The following is a 17,572-nucleotide window of genomic DNA, read 5'->3' as shown; positions in this document are numbered from 1 at the left end:
AAATAACCCATCAAACTGCAAAGCAGACACAAAAAATAAAGGATACCAAGAAATAATGTTTTTCGATTGGAAAATACAACTCGAAAAAATACAACTCACACGAGATTTATCAGACAACACAATGATCTATCAAGGAATTAGATTACCTTGTAAAAATGATCAAGGTTATTGCGACCCTACAACACGAACACAAGCAACAATTGTTTGGTTCCCCGAAGACACATGAAGGAACATCATATATACCAGTTAATTTTCAAAAAAAATACAGGTCAACCTGGTGGACATCTAAAGCCCCAAGACGATCAAAGCACACGTTTACAAGAACTATCACTAATGAATAGTACATATTTAGGTAATATCAACTATGATATTCACTTAGATATGAAATTAGACTACACGATTAGCCGAATTTTCCAAGAAATGTCACTCTCCGAATTAGAAACACTTCACCAATTATGCGAATTAGAAAGAACACAAATATTACAATCACTTGCACTAGCAGTATTAAAAATACCGTACGCAGGATATTTACTATCAGGAAATAGATCAAATTTTTTAGACTACGAAGGAAACATTTTATGGTTTTATACTTGTACCAAAAAAGTATCACCACTATACGTTTTTGAAGACAAACGATGCTATAAAAGAATCCCTATCTTTTATAAGAATAAAGTACATTTCATTGACACACTTTCAAGAAGAACCTATTTCTGGGATACCGCAGTCCCATGTGGATCAGAAAATAGTCACAATGTAGTACAACTAAACCCTGATGAAGTTAAATATTACCTTCTTACCCCATATCCCACATTAATGCAATCACTCAAAAAATTTTCACCTGAAAGCATTAGAGCTATCGCTCGAAACCCAAATATCGACTTACAATCAATAGGAATATATTCAAAATCAGATATTCAACATCATATTAGAACACAACAATTCCAAGAATTATTAACACAAATGGACACTATACAAAGACAATCAATTGACCAAAACTTACGCAAACTTGCCGAAACCGCAGGATTTGCAGACATCTATACGCAAGACTATAGCGGATATTTTAAAGACATTAAAGATTATATATATCTAAACGGTGAAAAATACCGTCCCCAAGATATATCACCTATTAATATTTTTAGCTTTGTTACACTCAAAAATGAAATTCTTGATTTTCTAGGATGGCCCTACTACATCTTAGAAAAATTAACTATTTTATACGCAATGTTTAACTTTATAGGATTTCTTTTTTCACTTTTAAAAGGAATCTACAACACATGTGCTATACACACACAAGTAAACAGACAAGCAAGTGTAGCACGCATACTATTTGCAGGATTTTTCAGAATTTTTTCTACATCAATAAACAAAATTCTTTTAGACGCACAAATAAAAGAATACAACACAAAAATAGCAACAAGACAGAACACATACGACGAAGAACATAACAATGTAGACACAACGCCTACAGCACCACAGTTACCACCCCTACCACATAACCATCCACTATCCCTAGTCCCACGAAATTTTCGAAGTATAGTAACACATAATCCAAATTTTAGACCAACCATATCACAAAGTCCCATCCAACATATAATGACACACCATTCACAAAATGAAAATACTTATGAACAAATTATAGAACAACCCCATACCACCGCTTTTCAGTCTCAAAATAATAATTTTTTTAGCCCACGATGAGCCGACAACTTGGATCCCTACACCGCTCAAATTCCCACCCAACCAACCTCACCACTCCAATTACAATAATTCCACTTTTTGCTTTCCCGCCACCCGATTTTCCAACCATTAATGTAACATCAGGCATGAATTTAGATACTAATTCACAAATCTCAGTTTTATACTCCACTTCACAACTCAATAACCCGAATATTGAAACCCCCGATGAATTTGCCGACTCTGAACCATCTCCATCCAATCATTTTCACACCAACCCCTCAATTTTTTCCCAACCCCCTTTTCAACCAATACTACCAAATAACCCTGTCCCAACCAATTCTACACCCTCTTATGCTTCCCAAGTCACTCCAACCTACTCTTCACTTCATTCAGACCGGTCATCCAATTCTCCAGATACCCCCCAAATCTCCCCAGAACTAGATAATTTTATTACCCTACAACAACAACCCTACCACCTTGACACCCCCACTATAAACCAAATTTCATCCACAATAGATTCATCCAACCCACCTACCCCTACACCCTCTTCAGTTTATACCGAATCATTAGCACCATCATCCACATCTACTGAATCTTCACTCAGCACTAATAGAGCTTATCGCACTTTTAAAAGAAAGTTCCCAAACCATCTTTTCCCAGCAAAACCAGGAACAGCCCGTGAATAAATAAATCATCCAAATCACACTTACCCTCATTTCCTCAATATACCTTAAACACCCAACACGACACTAACGATGCACGTAGTTTTGTAGACGAACACGTTTTAATGCCTACCCTTCCTTGGACCTCATATTATCATTTTACTAATCCCCTTTGCCTACCTTTATCTAACACTCACATCGATATAGAACGAAATAAAGACATGCTATATCGACTCACTACACCACTAACACCTAGACAATTTACTTACATCGGATATAAAAAGTCACTAAAAACATACACTGCACCCCGAGCTAACGAATATACGCTAGAATATTATGATCATAACATCATCCGAACAAACCAAGATCAATTTTTAGACGATGATCGCTTCGCTAACCCACAAATCACAGAAAAAATTTTCATTAAAACACCATATGTATTTACACTCAATATCTTTGATCGCAAATTTGACCACATCATTTCAGAAGCACTAACAGACACACAAGCCTACGAAAGTTTTAAAGAACGCTTTCAATTATTTTCACTAACCTTTCATTTCCTTGCACCACATGAACGAGATTTGCACTGCTCACACGATGTTATGTTACGCACTAAACAAACTCACACATATACATATTATCGTTTTATACAAAATCACTTCGACCTACTTACTCCCTCCAGACAACCACACCACCGTTTTCAATTCATCAATTCCAAATACACCTCACCATTCTTTCTTAACTTCACATATTGCATTAAAGATACTAACCTTCATGGTATTCTTCGAAATTACGACCCCATAACCCAAATGTATATTTTTTGTCCCATCACGAAGACCTTCAACGCAGAAGAATCCCGACCCTTCCTTATCCCACACGAATTTGTTCAACCTATAGAAATCCCGATATTAGAATTCATCCACAACACTAAATTCAATCACAAATTATATAATCTCATCCAAAACACACCTTATGAGTTTGCAGTTGGCACAGAAGAACTAACAACCATTAAAGCACTTCAATTGCTTTGGACACTGCTTCAACCTAAAAATATCATCCGCATCTTAGCAAAATTACTAACAACTTCCGACCTCATCCACGACATCTTTCCCCACGGTTTCTTCCCGACGACTAACAGGTAAGTATGAATTATACATATTATTAACTAATTAAATTAAAATTAGAAAGTAACCATTCTTTATCCATGTCTTCTTTAGAATTTTAGCCTTCATCCAACGATCATCTGAAAAACTCACAAAAGAAAAATAAAAAATAGAAAACTTCTTCAAACTGTTTAAAACTCTATTAATTTTTTGCACCAAACAATTAAATAAAAATAATACCAATGCAGTAATTTAATTTATAAATTTTTTCCCCACAAGCAGTAAATCTAATAATGATGAAAATTTGTAACTTAATTATCCCCAACAACTAGCAGTAAATTTGAATTTCTATGTAATAAATTGATAAAACGAAAATGCAGTACTAACCTTTTGATATTTCCATTCATTCGCACAAAAATTCTATCCACACTCGCACAGCTCGCCCACGAAGAATTGTTTAAAATAATGAATTTCAGTTTCAAGCTTTCACACTCAACAACTCTAACACAAGATAACACGTTTCAAACTTTCCTTTAACCCGGTTGGAAAGGAATTATATACTAAACAACACTAACCAACACAGCTTACTAAACACCACAAATCATAGAATAACAGCATGACTAAGAAAAGGAAACCAACGGTACCCAAACCGGATTAACCCAGTTTAAAACTGGATAATTTATTCTTTTGAAGACTATTATAAAGTCTAAGAAAGAAATAATAAAACACAAAAAAGTCGAAAGACAAACCCATAACACAAACAATTTGATTTTTGAAATAAGGACACAACCAACAAAACATAAGAAAAACCACAACAAACCCAACATAAAACGTTATCACATAACAGGACCTCTCACAAACACCGCATGCAATCATACTCCCACTCCTGGCCTAACCCACCAGAAGAGGACGTCCTGAGCATGCTCTATAGCCGGCCTAACCCACCGTGCTACATCCACGCTTTGTGCCCACATTCCTATTTTTAATAAGAGCTACTCAAGGGTGAGTAACTCTTCAAAATAACTGAACTAAAACAAAAAGCTTTTGTGAAAACAACTAACCAAAATCATAATTAAAAAACATTAAACTAATAAAAGTTTTATAAAATGTAAATTATATTATACAATATATAGATCAGCATACAACACCAAGGACAAACATCCAAAGACAAAACGACCCCACTACACTCGAAAAAGAATGGCCAACCACAATCGATATGCCGCTCACAAACACAACTCAAAGGATTTAGAGTACGACTTGACTTCGCAGAAAAGGACTTCATTGAACTAGACCAATGACCACCTCGATGTTCAAGTATACGCACAGATCCGAGTAACCAGGCATCCCCTCCATGCACAATCTCCACGCCATTCCCAGACAAGGTCAAACACAAGAAGTTCTCTACATGAAACAGAAAAACCTGACATAGCCAACCATTCTGAAATCAGATTTGAGTTTGTTGCGGAAACACAGTCGTTGTCACAAGAAGACACAACGTTTGATGTCCCTAATTCCAGCGTCCTGGAACTTCTCTAACAAGGGAAACCGGAAAAGAAATATGATGTTCGCCAAATACCAACGTCCATCATCCATCCTTCAAATTGCAGAAAAACTATTCTAAAAAACTCTGTAAAACCCGGATGGGTGGAACCTGATCTAAACTACATTTTATGATTGGATAAATTAGATATTTTACCAATGTAAAGTATTTAATATTAACCAATCATGATCCATCTGACTAACAATCCACTTATTTGTAAGTGCTGAAATTACTTGTAATTTCAGCACCAGAGAGATTTGAATTTAACTTAGAAATTAGTTGGACTCTCCCGAGAACTTCAGCAGCCGCATTAAACCAGTATACCCTAGATCTATTGAGCCTAGCAGAGACTAGTTAAACAACCTGAGACTAGATAAGTATAAGAGTAAGATTAGGATCGGTATTAGACTAAGAAGTTGCACGAATCTATCCGGCCGAAAATAAGATAGCGTGACGAGCAGACGGTGTACCCTATCCGAAATTACTCTATGAGTTAACCACATCGGTCCTAACTCATTAGGGCGGGTTTTCACTATCATTAAATTGGCTCTCTAAGTTTCCCAAAACTCTAAAAAACTAAAACACAACAAAAATCTGCCAATCTTTGACGACTTGTTGAATATCAGGCTAACAATGCGTTTTTTTTATAGCATTCTGGAATGTTTCGAATAAAAATAGCACGCTCTCTTCTAGGAATGAATAATAAAAATAATCATAATAATAACAATCATAATGAAAATAAAAATGAATGTTTCTGCGATTCACAGAGGATCTACAATAGGCTATCACTTCTATCTAAGCATAGTCGGTTTATAATTTTCCTACATTCCAGATTTATTTTATATAAGAAACTATTTTGTGCGGAACAAAGCAGTTTTGCTTCGTCTGGAGCTTTCAAGTGGTACAATAATTGCAGCTGAAATCGGTTTTGCTGTTTTAACGGAGTTTTGCTGTTTCTGAAGCTAGAGGTCAAGTGAGAGCTCGTCCTCGCAATCTATATTTGATTTTTCAAGGGCTCGAATAAGCGATTTGACTATCTGTATCTGAAGGCCTTACTACTATATTTTGTTCCTCAACAAAGGGCCTCAGAATAAGTGAGCCGAAGGAGTTTTTAGACAACGTTTCTACTTGAGACAGCAAAAACTGGCCTCCTCCCTGACTTTGGGGTAGCCATTTTTCAACCCTGAAGCAAGGTTATGGAGTGAAAATTAATATCGGTTCAACAAAACAGACTTGTGTTAGACGGTATGTGATGTAAGTAGACACCAATCTATTAATGAAACGAAACGATTACGGCCTTTCTTGGAGAAACGGAATATTTTTTAAAGGGGGCAACCGTAAAGTAAGACATCTTTCGATGAAATTTTTGAACCATTCTAAAATGTTTTAAGTAGGAATTGCCTGGAGTTTTTTTGTTTTTCTAAAATCAATTTGCGAAACATTGAGGTAGCTTGCGAATGAATTATAGCTGAGAAATTGAAGTGAGTTTTTTTCAATACTTTCTTAATTGAAAAGTTTGCTCGGAACAAACTTCAACTTACATCAAATTGATTAATTATAAAATAATTTTCAATTGTTTCAAGGTTTCAACGCTTGAATTGCTTGATATTAGAAAAGTTTTGTTACTTTTTTCAAATTATCAGTACGACCTGAAACACCTGAAAATTTACTCTTTCGAATAATTTATTTAAGAAATCTTCCTTTTTCTTTGAAATATTTTACGCAATGAATCAATCTGAACTACTTCAATCTCCTAAACTCACAAATTTTGGTTTTAAAATATTGAACTTTCTGTTAATTACTCCAGTTTGAACCAATACAAAATTTTTAGTTTGAAATTGCTGTAAGACATGACAAGTTTCAAATTTTTTTGAATAGATAACTTGCATGGAAAAACTATTGCAAAACGAAGCCTGCTATACATAAAGCTGAAACAACTGAATGTTCCATCGCTTGATTAGTTTGCTTAGGAATTCTAAATTTTGATCCAATTTAAGCTATCAAATAGTATTTGCATCATTTAAGCATTTCAAAAAGCTGTTCTTGCAAAATGCGAAACAATCCAGTCCATTAAAAACACTTCGTATCCCTAACAATGAAAATTTGTAAGTTTGATGCACTAAACCTCTTCAAAGTTCTATAAATAAATATGATTTTGTAGTTGTTTTTTTATTGATGAGTTAGCTCTAATGAGATTGAATGATGAGAAAAAATTTAGGCTTTGTTAAACGATCAGAGCTAAGAATTTGGAAAACAACAATATTTTTAAGAATCATTATCTTGCTTGTTGAACAGCAAGCCTAACCTACAGTCATAAAAAGTAAGAGTGGAAATATTGAAAGCAAATCATTCACTACTAGTGATAAAGACAAAAATTTTAATTTTTTTTCTGAAAAAGTTTTCTAAAATATTTTTAAATTCCTTGTTAGTGTTCGTTTTATGCAGTTTTTGGTGCTAATTTTGCCAACCGTTGCTTCATGAGTTGTTTAATGACTATTCTGAGGATTGTGTTTGAGGAGTTTTTTTTGGAAATTCAAATAGTTTCACCAGACGAACCACCTATCTTGCCTTAAAACTTTTTACAAGGTACTGATTTTTGTCTATTCCTGTAAAATTTCTAATTTGTGCTGTTTTTCAGAAGCAAAGTTTTTCATTGTTTTCAAATTTTTTCCAATCCTTCTGAGCTTTAATTTGATTTTAAATTAATTACAATGCCATTAATGAGATATTTCGAGCATTAGAAGATGTGTACCAACAACACCAGAGTTTCTAAATGGTCATATTTCCAGTTTCGGATGATTTGAATGCAATCCGAGATAAATCTCAAAAATTTCGTAGTTCTTCATTAAGCTGGAGCTGGCCCCACCTTGACTTCGCAAAGAGCATTGTGCAATTCATATCTTGAACAAGCGAAGTCGTCTAGACCCAAATGATTCGGGTTTCCCGGGTAGCTCTGGGCTACGCACTGTTCGTCTCTCTCATCAGTCTGGTCTCCTGGCTGCGATTCAGCTCGCCACAGCTCATCTGGCATCACCTGAAATGAATCAAGCGCTAATTTGTGCTTAAATCTACCCGGATTTATTCAAAATGATTGCCATAAATTTTTAAATTACGAAACAAATTTCATACAGTTTGGTAGAAGAAAAGGTACATTGTATGAAAATAGCAAAAAATTTTTTTCCTTGTTCCATGAAGCTTTATAATTAGCATTTTCCGTCAATCTAAAACTAAATCACAAAATTTTTATCACAAAAATTGTATAAAAAGGTATACGCAAAACTTTTTGTTCCGGCAACTGATAAAGAGAAGGAACTTTGTATTCGGGTGTGTTTTAGGTTTTTTAATTTTTTTTTTTCGTTTTTTTTGTTTTCCATAAAAAATTAGGTAACACAAATAAAAATTAGACAGGATTGAGTAATTCAAGATACAAATCTTTTTTATTGGCACTACACTAAAAAATCGAAATATTTTCTCAGTACCGAGAAAAGCCGGCTTGGGGCTCTTGATTTTTAGTCTAATTTCGAGCAAATTAAGCGAGTGAGCAGGCGTATTAATTTTTTTTAATGAGGAAAACTAACTTTTTTGAAGCCTTGAAAATTTGTTCTACATTTGTTCTACATCAATTAGTTTTTGAAATTTTCAGTGCCATTATGGGATACAAAAAAATTCTCAAAACGTTTTTTCATAATATCTTTTTGTTTTTTGGTTTTTTTGACAAAAATTGTTTTCAAATTTACCAGTTTTACAAAGAATATCATTCCCTAAAGCTTAAGTTTTAGGCTTTCGTCCAAAAAACATCATTCAATTCAAAATTTTTTTTTAAAGAATACTGTTGAAAAATTGTGTGCTGCATGCACAGCAACGGGCTCGAACACTATGTATTTTTTTTCATACAACGAAACTGCATGGCAAACTTTTAAAGCTATGCTATAACATGATAAGTACTTTTTCTATAAAAGCACAAAATTCTTTCTGTGTTTTTTATTTTGAGTTTCGTTTTGTAATTTTGTGTTATGTCCAAAAACAAACTTCCAAGGACTTTGAAACAATGGATATTGCAGCCTGTGTGTAGTATTTACCTTCGCAAATACACTTCATTTGGTGATATTTTCTATAAAATTATTATAAAAATTTCACAGAGATTTTTTGTTTCTAGCTAGAAAATTTCTGCTTCGAAAAAATACCAGTTTGAAAAAGTTGCCTACTTTTTACCGATATTGGTTTTATCTGAGCTAAAAAAACAGAAAAAAAACTTGCTCGTCGTTCTTAGATTTTTTTTGTGACAAACGCCGCCTGTATAGCAAAAAAAATTAGTTACGTACAAAATTGATTTTGCTCAAAATGTTTAGATGAGCTCAGAACATTTTTATTTCGGTATATAATTTTCGACTCGATATATTTTTTATACAAAAACCCACAAATCTTACGCAAAAAGACGCAAATTTCTCATATATTAAAATTGTATGATGAGCTAATTTTTTTAAACGAAAGTTTCTTTTTGATGGCTCACATGTATCAAACACTGCCACAAAGTTTTATTTATCTGAATTTTAAACCAATTTAGGATAATCTTCGAAAAAAAAATCGATTTGAAAATTGTTTTTTATTTTGCATTTTTTCCATAATAATTGTATGAAAAATATTGATTTCAAAAACTTCTTACTTCAATTTGCTTTTTATAGGCATTTTTCTGTATAGATGTTAACCCCCCGAGTTATTATTGAAATTTAGTTTTCAGAAGTTTCCCCAAATTTCACGTGGGGTTGCCTTGTTTTTCCCTAAGTTATCACAATACGAAAATTGACACAGTAACTTGTTTCAATTTTTTATATCTGGAATTGCTAGCGGTGTCAAGTGGGACGATGGGACATTTCCCGGATTCCCCTCAAACCTGGTGGCACATCAGTCGAATGTTCTTGATTCAAGTAACACCAACAATAACCGATATATCCATCCCATTTATGTTTTTAAACTAAATTATTCGTTTGACAACCTTACGTTTTTTACAAAGTAATTGAACCATATGTGAAACGAACGCATCAGAAAAGCTCATAAATGTTTGCACCAGAGCAGGGGCGGATTTAGGGGGGCGGGGAGCGGACGCTCCCCCCCCCCCCTCAGGGATTCGACCCCCTGCCGACCCAAACGGTCCCACCTTTGATACTTTTTCAGAAATCCATTTTTGGCCGACCGACCTTAAAATTTTGGCGCCAATGTAAACGCGATTTTTTTTGTCAAAATTTTTCAAAAAGTGCCCAAAAACGGCTTTTTTGACTGTTTTTTCAAAAATTTGCCTGCGGCGCAGAAAATTTGGCCTAAATAGGGGCAAAACAGTGCTTTGGGAGAGCTCGAAAAATCAATTTGGTCGACCTAAAAAAAAGGTCGTCTAAATTTTCGATTTTTTTTTTTTGAAAATCCGCCCCCCCCCCCCATCGAGAAAATCCTAGATCCGCCCCTGCCGCAGAGTATATTTTTCATTAGAGCTACAATGCAGACTAAAGCCCCCTTAATCAGCCTTAAGATGATGTATTCTAATGCGATGTCAGTATCTAACTCTTTTCTTGAAGGCTGTTCACTTAAACTGTTCTCTATGTATGGATGCGAGTCAAAAACAAGACACTTTTCCATTGTTCAAATGATGACTAAGCTAGCCTTGAGTTGGATTCGGTCGACGAATTGCGAGCGGTCTTTTCGGATCATTGACATATTGGAAGACAAGGTTCCGTCTTCTTCCAAGGGAGCTGGTTCATCCCTTCGGTAGTTGACCCAGAAGCCGGACTGCCCTGTTGTTGATATGCCCTTGGAAAGAACATAATTTACCAGTGCCTGTTAACAAAAAACAGTGTTGCATTAGAAACATCAGAAATTGCGTTTCTAAAAAGTCTTAGGCTCATTTATTGCTTTAGGGCTTTAGTTGGTAATGTCCCATGCTTTGGAGCAAATTGCTCAAAGCCGCACCAAAAAATTTGTGACATTATATCTGCGATTAGATTGCACGTATATCAAGGTATAACCCTTTATGATCCGACAGCCTTTCTGTAGTATATTTTTAAGAAACTAACGGATTAAAAGAGCAGTTTAAACAAACATAATGCAATTATTAAAATATTTAGCTGACGTTTTACATTGTTCAGACAAGCTTTTAAATTTTCAAGTCAAACTATCGAAATCAATGACATTTAACTAGCAATTTTTGACCAATTCTGACGACTTGAGCTCAAATAAATAACAAATTTTCTTGTAAAGTTTTGTAAAGTTATGAGTTTTTGAAAAAAGCTTTATTGACCAAAATGGGGCAATTAACATAAAATATTTACCATGGTATTAACGCCTAAACGGAGATTTGATCCGTAATAGAAACTGTTTCAAAACGAATTGATGCCTATTGGTCTATTAAGTACTTTGCTTTATGCAAAACAAGACTGCTCGTGATCAGGGCACAGCCCTTATTCCGACTATCCCTTAGTTCATATCGAATAGTCTTTGGGAAAAGAAAATATTGAAAACCTATACGTTTTGGACAATATCAAAATGTAAAATTTTGAGTCGTACGAAATTAATACAACCAATTAGCAGGCCTCAATTCAATTTGGAACGATTTTGTTGCGCGGGATAATTCGCCACGCATAAATAATTCGCGTTACGCTCTCAGCTTTATGAATAAATTCTTCAAAGCGCGCATAAATTAGCCCAGTACATGGAAACTTTGGCAATTTTCAAACCCCCAGAACCCCCAAAATATCTTTTTTAATCTGAACTCACGAAGTCGATATCTTCAATGGGTATAAAAACTTCTGTTGAAAATTATTATTTGGACCGGTGAAATTTGACTGAATAAAAAAACCGCACTGAGCATAAATATTCTGTTTTATTCGAAAGTCGGAACAATAACTCAAGTTGTACTAATGCATACCCTTTTGCATTTAAGCTATTTTTTTCTGTTTCAGAACTGTTCTTGAAAAATTGTGTGCAGTCTCGTTTCAAAGACAATGTGAAGCATTTGTTCTCTAAACAGCTGTTGTCGTTTTTTTGGACTGTAATTGATATCAATAACATCTGAAAATCAGTAATCTATAAAATGGTCCCAGGAGTGCAAAAAAGGACCCTGTTTCCCTCCAAAATTAAAAGAATTGACCCACTTTAGGGAGTGTATTTGCGGCTTGAATTTTTGAAAAACCAATTGCAATATACAAATACTGGTAAATTTTTGAACAATTTCTGTTCAGTTTTTTTGTTTGGTTATTGTTTAACTTAGCTAAATTCGTTTGTGAAATTTAATAAATCTAAAAAACATGCGTGAACAAAAACATCTGAAAGAAAAATGCCACCAGGTTTTAGCAATTCTTCTGCCTACTGCAAAAATGGCAGCTGTAAAGTAAATACTCTCCATTCTTTTGTCGTAAGCATATGTTGTTAAGGGAAATTTCCACCTCCTGTACCCAGTAAATTTTCTAAAACAGATCTGAAATAATCTTTTTCAGATCTAAACTTCAGATCTGAAATAGGTTGTGAAATGTTTAAATAACGCTTGTATACTTTAGGGATTGGTTATTTCAGATCTAATTTCAGGTCTGAAATTTTCTTTTTCTTGGTTATTTCAGATCTGAAAAAATCTATTTCAGATATAATTTCAGATCTGAAATTTAGTTATTATTGGTTATTTCAGACTTGAAAAATCAATGATTCGGACTCAATTTTTGCTTTTTTTGATTTCTTTCAAATTTCTGCCAGCTACTAGCAGGTAATCAGCAAAGTCTCAAATTGGAGACTACCGAAGTATGTTTCCCCCCATTCTGGTTTTCAACAAATTTATGGATGAAGACTGAAACATTTTGTTCCGACCATTGCAAAAGGGGAGAAAATTTGTACTCGGAGGTATTTTAGTTTTTAATCTTTTCCATGCAAAAATTGGTTACCACAAAAAATTTTCAGTTCGGGTCGACTAGTAAAAGATATTGAAGCCTTTTCAGTTGTGAATGAAACGACAAAAAAAATCCAAAAAGTTGTGTCAGTGTCAAAAAAAGACAAGTGTGATATTTTTGACTTTTCGTGTAATCTCGAGTGAATATGGCGAGCAAGCAAAACAAATTTGTTTTTTAAGCAAAACCAGGTTCCGCGGATAATCATCTACATCAAACGAGTGATATATCATGTTGAAATTTTTTCAGTCGTGATTTGAACGATCTAAAAACTTTTTAAAAATCTGTCCCAGTAATGAGAAAAATTGGTTTAAAATTTTGAACTTTTGGTTGAATTTCGAACTATTAAAGCAAACGAGCAAGTTCAACATAGAAATAGAAGCCGTGAAATTTTATTTACGTCCCAACAATTTCAACAGCAACAACAATTTTTGCTTGCATATGTGCATTTTTGTCTTAGATAGGCCTGACAGGCCATTTTTAAATTTTTTTTTGCTTTTTTGCTTGAAAGCAAATTAAAAATACGCATTGATTAAGTATTAAACATTGATGCTTACCTGCAGTTCCCCAAGATTCTTCGGAATCACAACTTGTGGAGCTCCACCCTCTGTAAGAGAGTGATGTCCATTTAAAGAATCAATTCAATAAATTCAATATTTATCTGTTTTTCAACTCATTTAAAAGGAAAAACTGAGCTAAAACAACATCGGATCAATAATCTGAACACAAATACTACAGTTTAATTGAAAAACATCGTATGGGCGTTCATTTTTTTTTCTGGATATATAAATTTCTCATGCACAAACACTCCTTATGAGATTTTTTTGGGGTTTTTGTTGCATTTTCTGTTCAAAGCTGATTGTGATTTAGCTTTTAAAGAATTTGCCATTCATGTTTTCAATAAATTTATGGAAGAAGACTGAAACATTTTGTTCCGACCATTGCAAATGGGGAGAAATTTTGTACTCGGAGGTATTTTAGTTTTTGATCTTTTCCATGCAAAAATTGGTAACCACAAAAAATTTTCAGTTCGGTTTGACTAATAAAAGATATTGAAGCCTTTTCAGTTGTGAATGAAACGACAAAAAAATCCAAAAAATTGTCTCAGTGTCGAAAAAAGACAAGTATGATGTTTTTGATTTTTCGTGTAATCTCGAGCGAATATGGCGAGCAAGCAAAACTAATTTGTTTTTCAGGCAAAACCAGATTCCGCGGATAATCATCTACATCAAACGAGTGATATATCATGTTTTTTTTCATTCGTGATTTTTTCAGTCGTGATTTTAACGACCTAAAAACTTTTTAAAAATCTGTCCCAGTAATGAGAAAAACTGGTTCAAAATTTTGATTTTTTGGTTGAATTTTGAGCAATGATAGCAAACGAGCAAGTTTAACATAGAAATAGAAACCGTGAAATTTTATTTACACCTCAACAATTTCAACAGCAACAACAATTTTTGAAGCTTTTTGGCGCCTTCCTTGTAATTTTTTTGTATTTTTTTTTGATTTTATAAAAGTTAATTTTTGCCTTTTATGACAAAAATGTTAACTTATTCGCCTGTTTGACTATGAATGTCAAATATGCTAAAATTGTAAATTTTGCTAAGATCGGTTCATTTCACCATGGACAAAAAACAACAATAGTTTGAGAAAAATAGAAAAAAAAAAATTTTGTTGTAGCTTTCTTAGGAGTATGGTCAGAACATCCTTGTGCTAGTTGCACAGCAATCGGCTTTCCTTGTTATTTTGTTTAGTTTTTTTTGAATTTACAAGTTCTTTCTATAGATTTCACTGCCCTGAAGTTATCGACACCTGACAAAACAAGCTCGCACTCGGGTACTCCATTCTGCCCAAATCCAGCAACTTGTAGCAACTATCTTCTGCTGCTCCTTCTACTTTTTCCATGGTGGCGGGGCAGTCATATTGAAGTGAAATTGAAATGAGACAGATGAATACTACCTCTAGAAGTATTGCTTTCACACTTTTTGTCATGGCTTTGCTTCCGAATAACAGTAATGATGAAAAGATTCTGGTAAAGTACAATACTCCTAGACCCTGAAAAATTGTTCAATGAAAAAAAAGCGGCTATATGAAGCAACTGTTGGAAAATTAACCTATGGAAGGCCTGAAGTCAAAAATTTTAGGAAGTCCGCTCATGTAAAATTTTATCAATCCGCTGAAAATTGTATGCAAACAGAGTGAAATACGAAAAAACTTCCGCTTTGTTTATGCCTTTCAGGGATAAAAACGAAGCACTTAGGGCCAAAACTCTGGATTCGTTGATTTTTTTCCCGTTTGTTGTTTAACGATCGATCTGTTGTTCACCTTCTGAGAATTTTTCATCATGCTAAATTTAGCATATCGAACTCTGCTAAACAGAGTTCGATATGCTAAACTTTGTTGCCATTGAAAATTGTCGAAAAAACAATCACCGTTATACCTGGAGTTGGAAAGGTCTAAAGTTTTTTTGCCGACATTTTCAAATTAATTTTTTTCGCAAGAACATCGAAGCAATTTTTCAACTTTTTAGGACAATCATTTCATTCATCAACAACTGCATAAAAAAATCCGAGCAGTTGTTTTCGAGTTGTTTTTATTTCTTGCCTAAAACTTATAATTTCACACGTCGCTAAAATCAATTTGTTTCTTAAGATAAGTAAGTAGGAAGAGTTACCTTTTGACGGATCCAACTTTTCGTCTTATAGTTTTTTCCTAAATTTTTTGACAACTAGTGTTAGAGCTAACTTGAAAGATAACAAAGAGAACGCTGTATGTTGGTTACTTTTAAATGAACATATGCGGCACAGCCTGTTTTTTAAATGCTCTCAAGTCAACTTGATAAGATTAGAAGAATATTTTTTATAACAAAACATAACAGAAAATCTAGAAGGCGGTTCTCTAGTTTATATCCCAACACAGTTTGCCAAATTTTATCCCTTGACTATTTTTTGATTTTTTTATGGCAATTATTCTTATTATAAAAGTAGAGAGAATTGACAAAATCGAACTAACTCTTAGGCAGATATCACAGTTTGATACTTTCAATTGAACAAAAGTGTGGCACAGTGTGTGTTTTAAAAGCTCTTCATGTCAAAAAGGGTACTAAATAACAAAAATTATAATCTCCAAAATGCAGATCTCTAGTTCAATTGCTAGTTTTTTCTTATTTAGAAAAATGTTTGAAGATTTGAAGATGTATTTAAACTTTTCCGCAACATATCTCTAAGCTTTTTTCACTAGTTGTTGCTTATATATAGAAATAAAGCACTGGCATTTCATGGTCTGTAAATTGCCCATTTTGTTGCCTAAATAGAGTTCAGTTCAATATGAGGAAGCACTTAATCAGGGGTATCGGTTTATTCGCATCTTGAAGTGCAGTACATTTCTAGATAAAAATTGTATTAACACTCTGTGCCACACAAAAATGATGGTTCTAAGTTTGGGTTGTAAAAATTTTTTACGCAGGGAATTGAGTAGAAGTCGAAGAAAAAAGAGGAAATAAAACTAATCAGTATCATTTTCGTCATTTGGTTCCTTCATATGTTTTGTTTTGGCGCTGTGTTGTTGATTTCCTTTTTTCTGGTGCTTTTTTGCAGTTCTGTTTCAATGATTAAAAATTGTCTTACAAAGAATACTTATCATCAAAAATTAACAACAAAAAATCAAAAAGTTAGTATCAAAGATAAAAAAAAACACTTTGGAAAAAGCCTGAAAATTCATCTTAAAAATGAAAATAATTTATTTGCATGCATTTTTTTTACAGGATCATAAAATATTAAGCAGTAAATATTGCAAATTGTTTGGTGAAAGAGTTGTTTTATTGGCTTGTTTTGGCCCTCCGCGACAAAAAATTGTTTTTTTTTAATGCGGCCCTGAGAAGTTTTTCATTTTTTCATTATTTTTCAATTTTTCAATATTCCGCGGAGTAAATCGAGCTCAGCAGCTTCCCAACGAACCAGTTTGAGCCCAATAATTCTGTTGTTTTATTGTTCTCTGCGAGGATGTTCCAAATTTAGAACACCTCTAAAACTAGTTGTTCCGACTTTCGATACGAAAGTAACGGAATATTTGTGCTCGGGGTGGGTTTTTTTTTTTCTTCAGACAAATTTCGACTTTTTAACTAGCCATTTTTGACGGATTTTTTTTTTATATCTTTCAAAAGGTATTGTTGTCCTGAGCTTAAATTTGAAAAGATATTTCATCTGTTATCATTTTTTGTAAAGTTATTAGGGGTTAAATGTTTCCATTTTGGCCATTTTGACCAATTTGGGACAATTAACGCGCAATACAATTCGCGCGCAATACAATTAGCGCTGTTAACGCGTAAGCGGAGATTTAATCCGTCTTATAAATCGTTCCAAATTGGTTGAACGAAACTTATTTGCAATAATTGATTTGTTACAAGGAACGAAATATATCTTTTTGCGCTTTATATGGCGTGTGGGGGGATGATTTTCATAAAAAATTTCAAAATTTAGAAAAAAAAATTTCATTTTATTTTATTTCATTTAATTTTTTTTATGTATTACTGCTGCTCAATAAACCTTAAAAGGCAGTCGGAACATTCAGGGCTTCGCCCTGATACGAGCAGACTTGTTGTTCCGACTTTCGATACGAAAGTAACGGAATATTTGTGCTCGGGTTGGGTTTTTTTCTTCAGACAAATTTCGA

At 33.8% G+C, this 17,572-nt stretch overlaps 1 protein-coding gene across 2 annotated transcripts; it reads right to left on the bottom strand.

Moving 5' to 3' along the window:
* Positions 1-7,661: 7,661 nt before the first annotated feature.
* LOC134853053 (uncharacterized) lies at positions 7,662-15,908 on the bottom strand. 2 transcript variants are annotated; one of them, XM_063868982.1, is made up of 5 exons: positions 15,576-15,908; positions 14,701-14,956; positions 13,459-13,511; positions 10,635-10,808; positions 7,662-8,016 (listed from the first exon to the last, which is right to left on the bottom strand). In XM_063868982.1, the coding sequence occupies exons 2-5, from the start codon at positions 14,891-14,893 to the stop codon at positions 7,828-7,830; spliced, it is 609 nt and encodes a 202-aa protein (XP_063725052.1). In that variant the 5' UTR covers positions 14,894-14,956; positions 15,576-15,908; the 3' UTR covers positions 7,662-7,827. The 2 variants fall into 2 exon arrangements, with proteins under 2 accessions (XP_063725052.1, XP_063725053.1); XM_063868983.1 differs by having other exon boundaries at positions 14,701-14,930.
* Positions 15,909-17,572: the final 1,664 nt, after the last annotated feature.

The sequence above is a fragment of the Symsagittifera roscoffensis genome, chromosome 8, assembly GCF_963678635.1.
Source record: "Symsagittifera roscoffensis chromosome 8, txSymRosc1.1, whole genome shotgun sequence".
Taxonomy (NCBI): Eukaryota; Metazoa; Xenacoelomorpha; order Acoela; family Convolutidae; genus Symsagittifera; species Symsagittifera roscoffensis.
The sequence above is the reverse complement of the archived record's forward strand: the minus strand, read 5'-3'. Positions and strand labels throughout refer to the sequence as shown.

Excerpts from the sequence above, each read along its gene's own strand:
- LOC134853053 (XM_063868982.1), bottom strand. The coding sequence starts at position 14,893 with ATGACAAAAAGTGTGAAAGCAATACTTCTAGAGGTAGTATTCATCTGT. Across the intron at positions 13,512-14,700 it reads TTGTCAGGTGTCGATAACTT|CAGAGGGTGGAGCTCCACAA; the intron begins CAGGGCAGTGAA and ends ATCACTCTCTTA. Across the intron at positions 8,017-10,634 it reads TCGACCGAATCCAACTCAAG|GTGATGCCAGATGAGCTGTG; the intron begins GCTAGCTTAGTC and ends GATTCATTTCAG.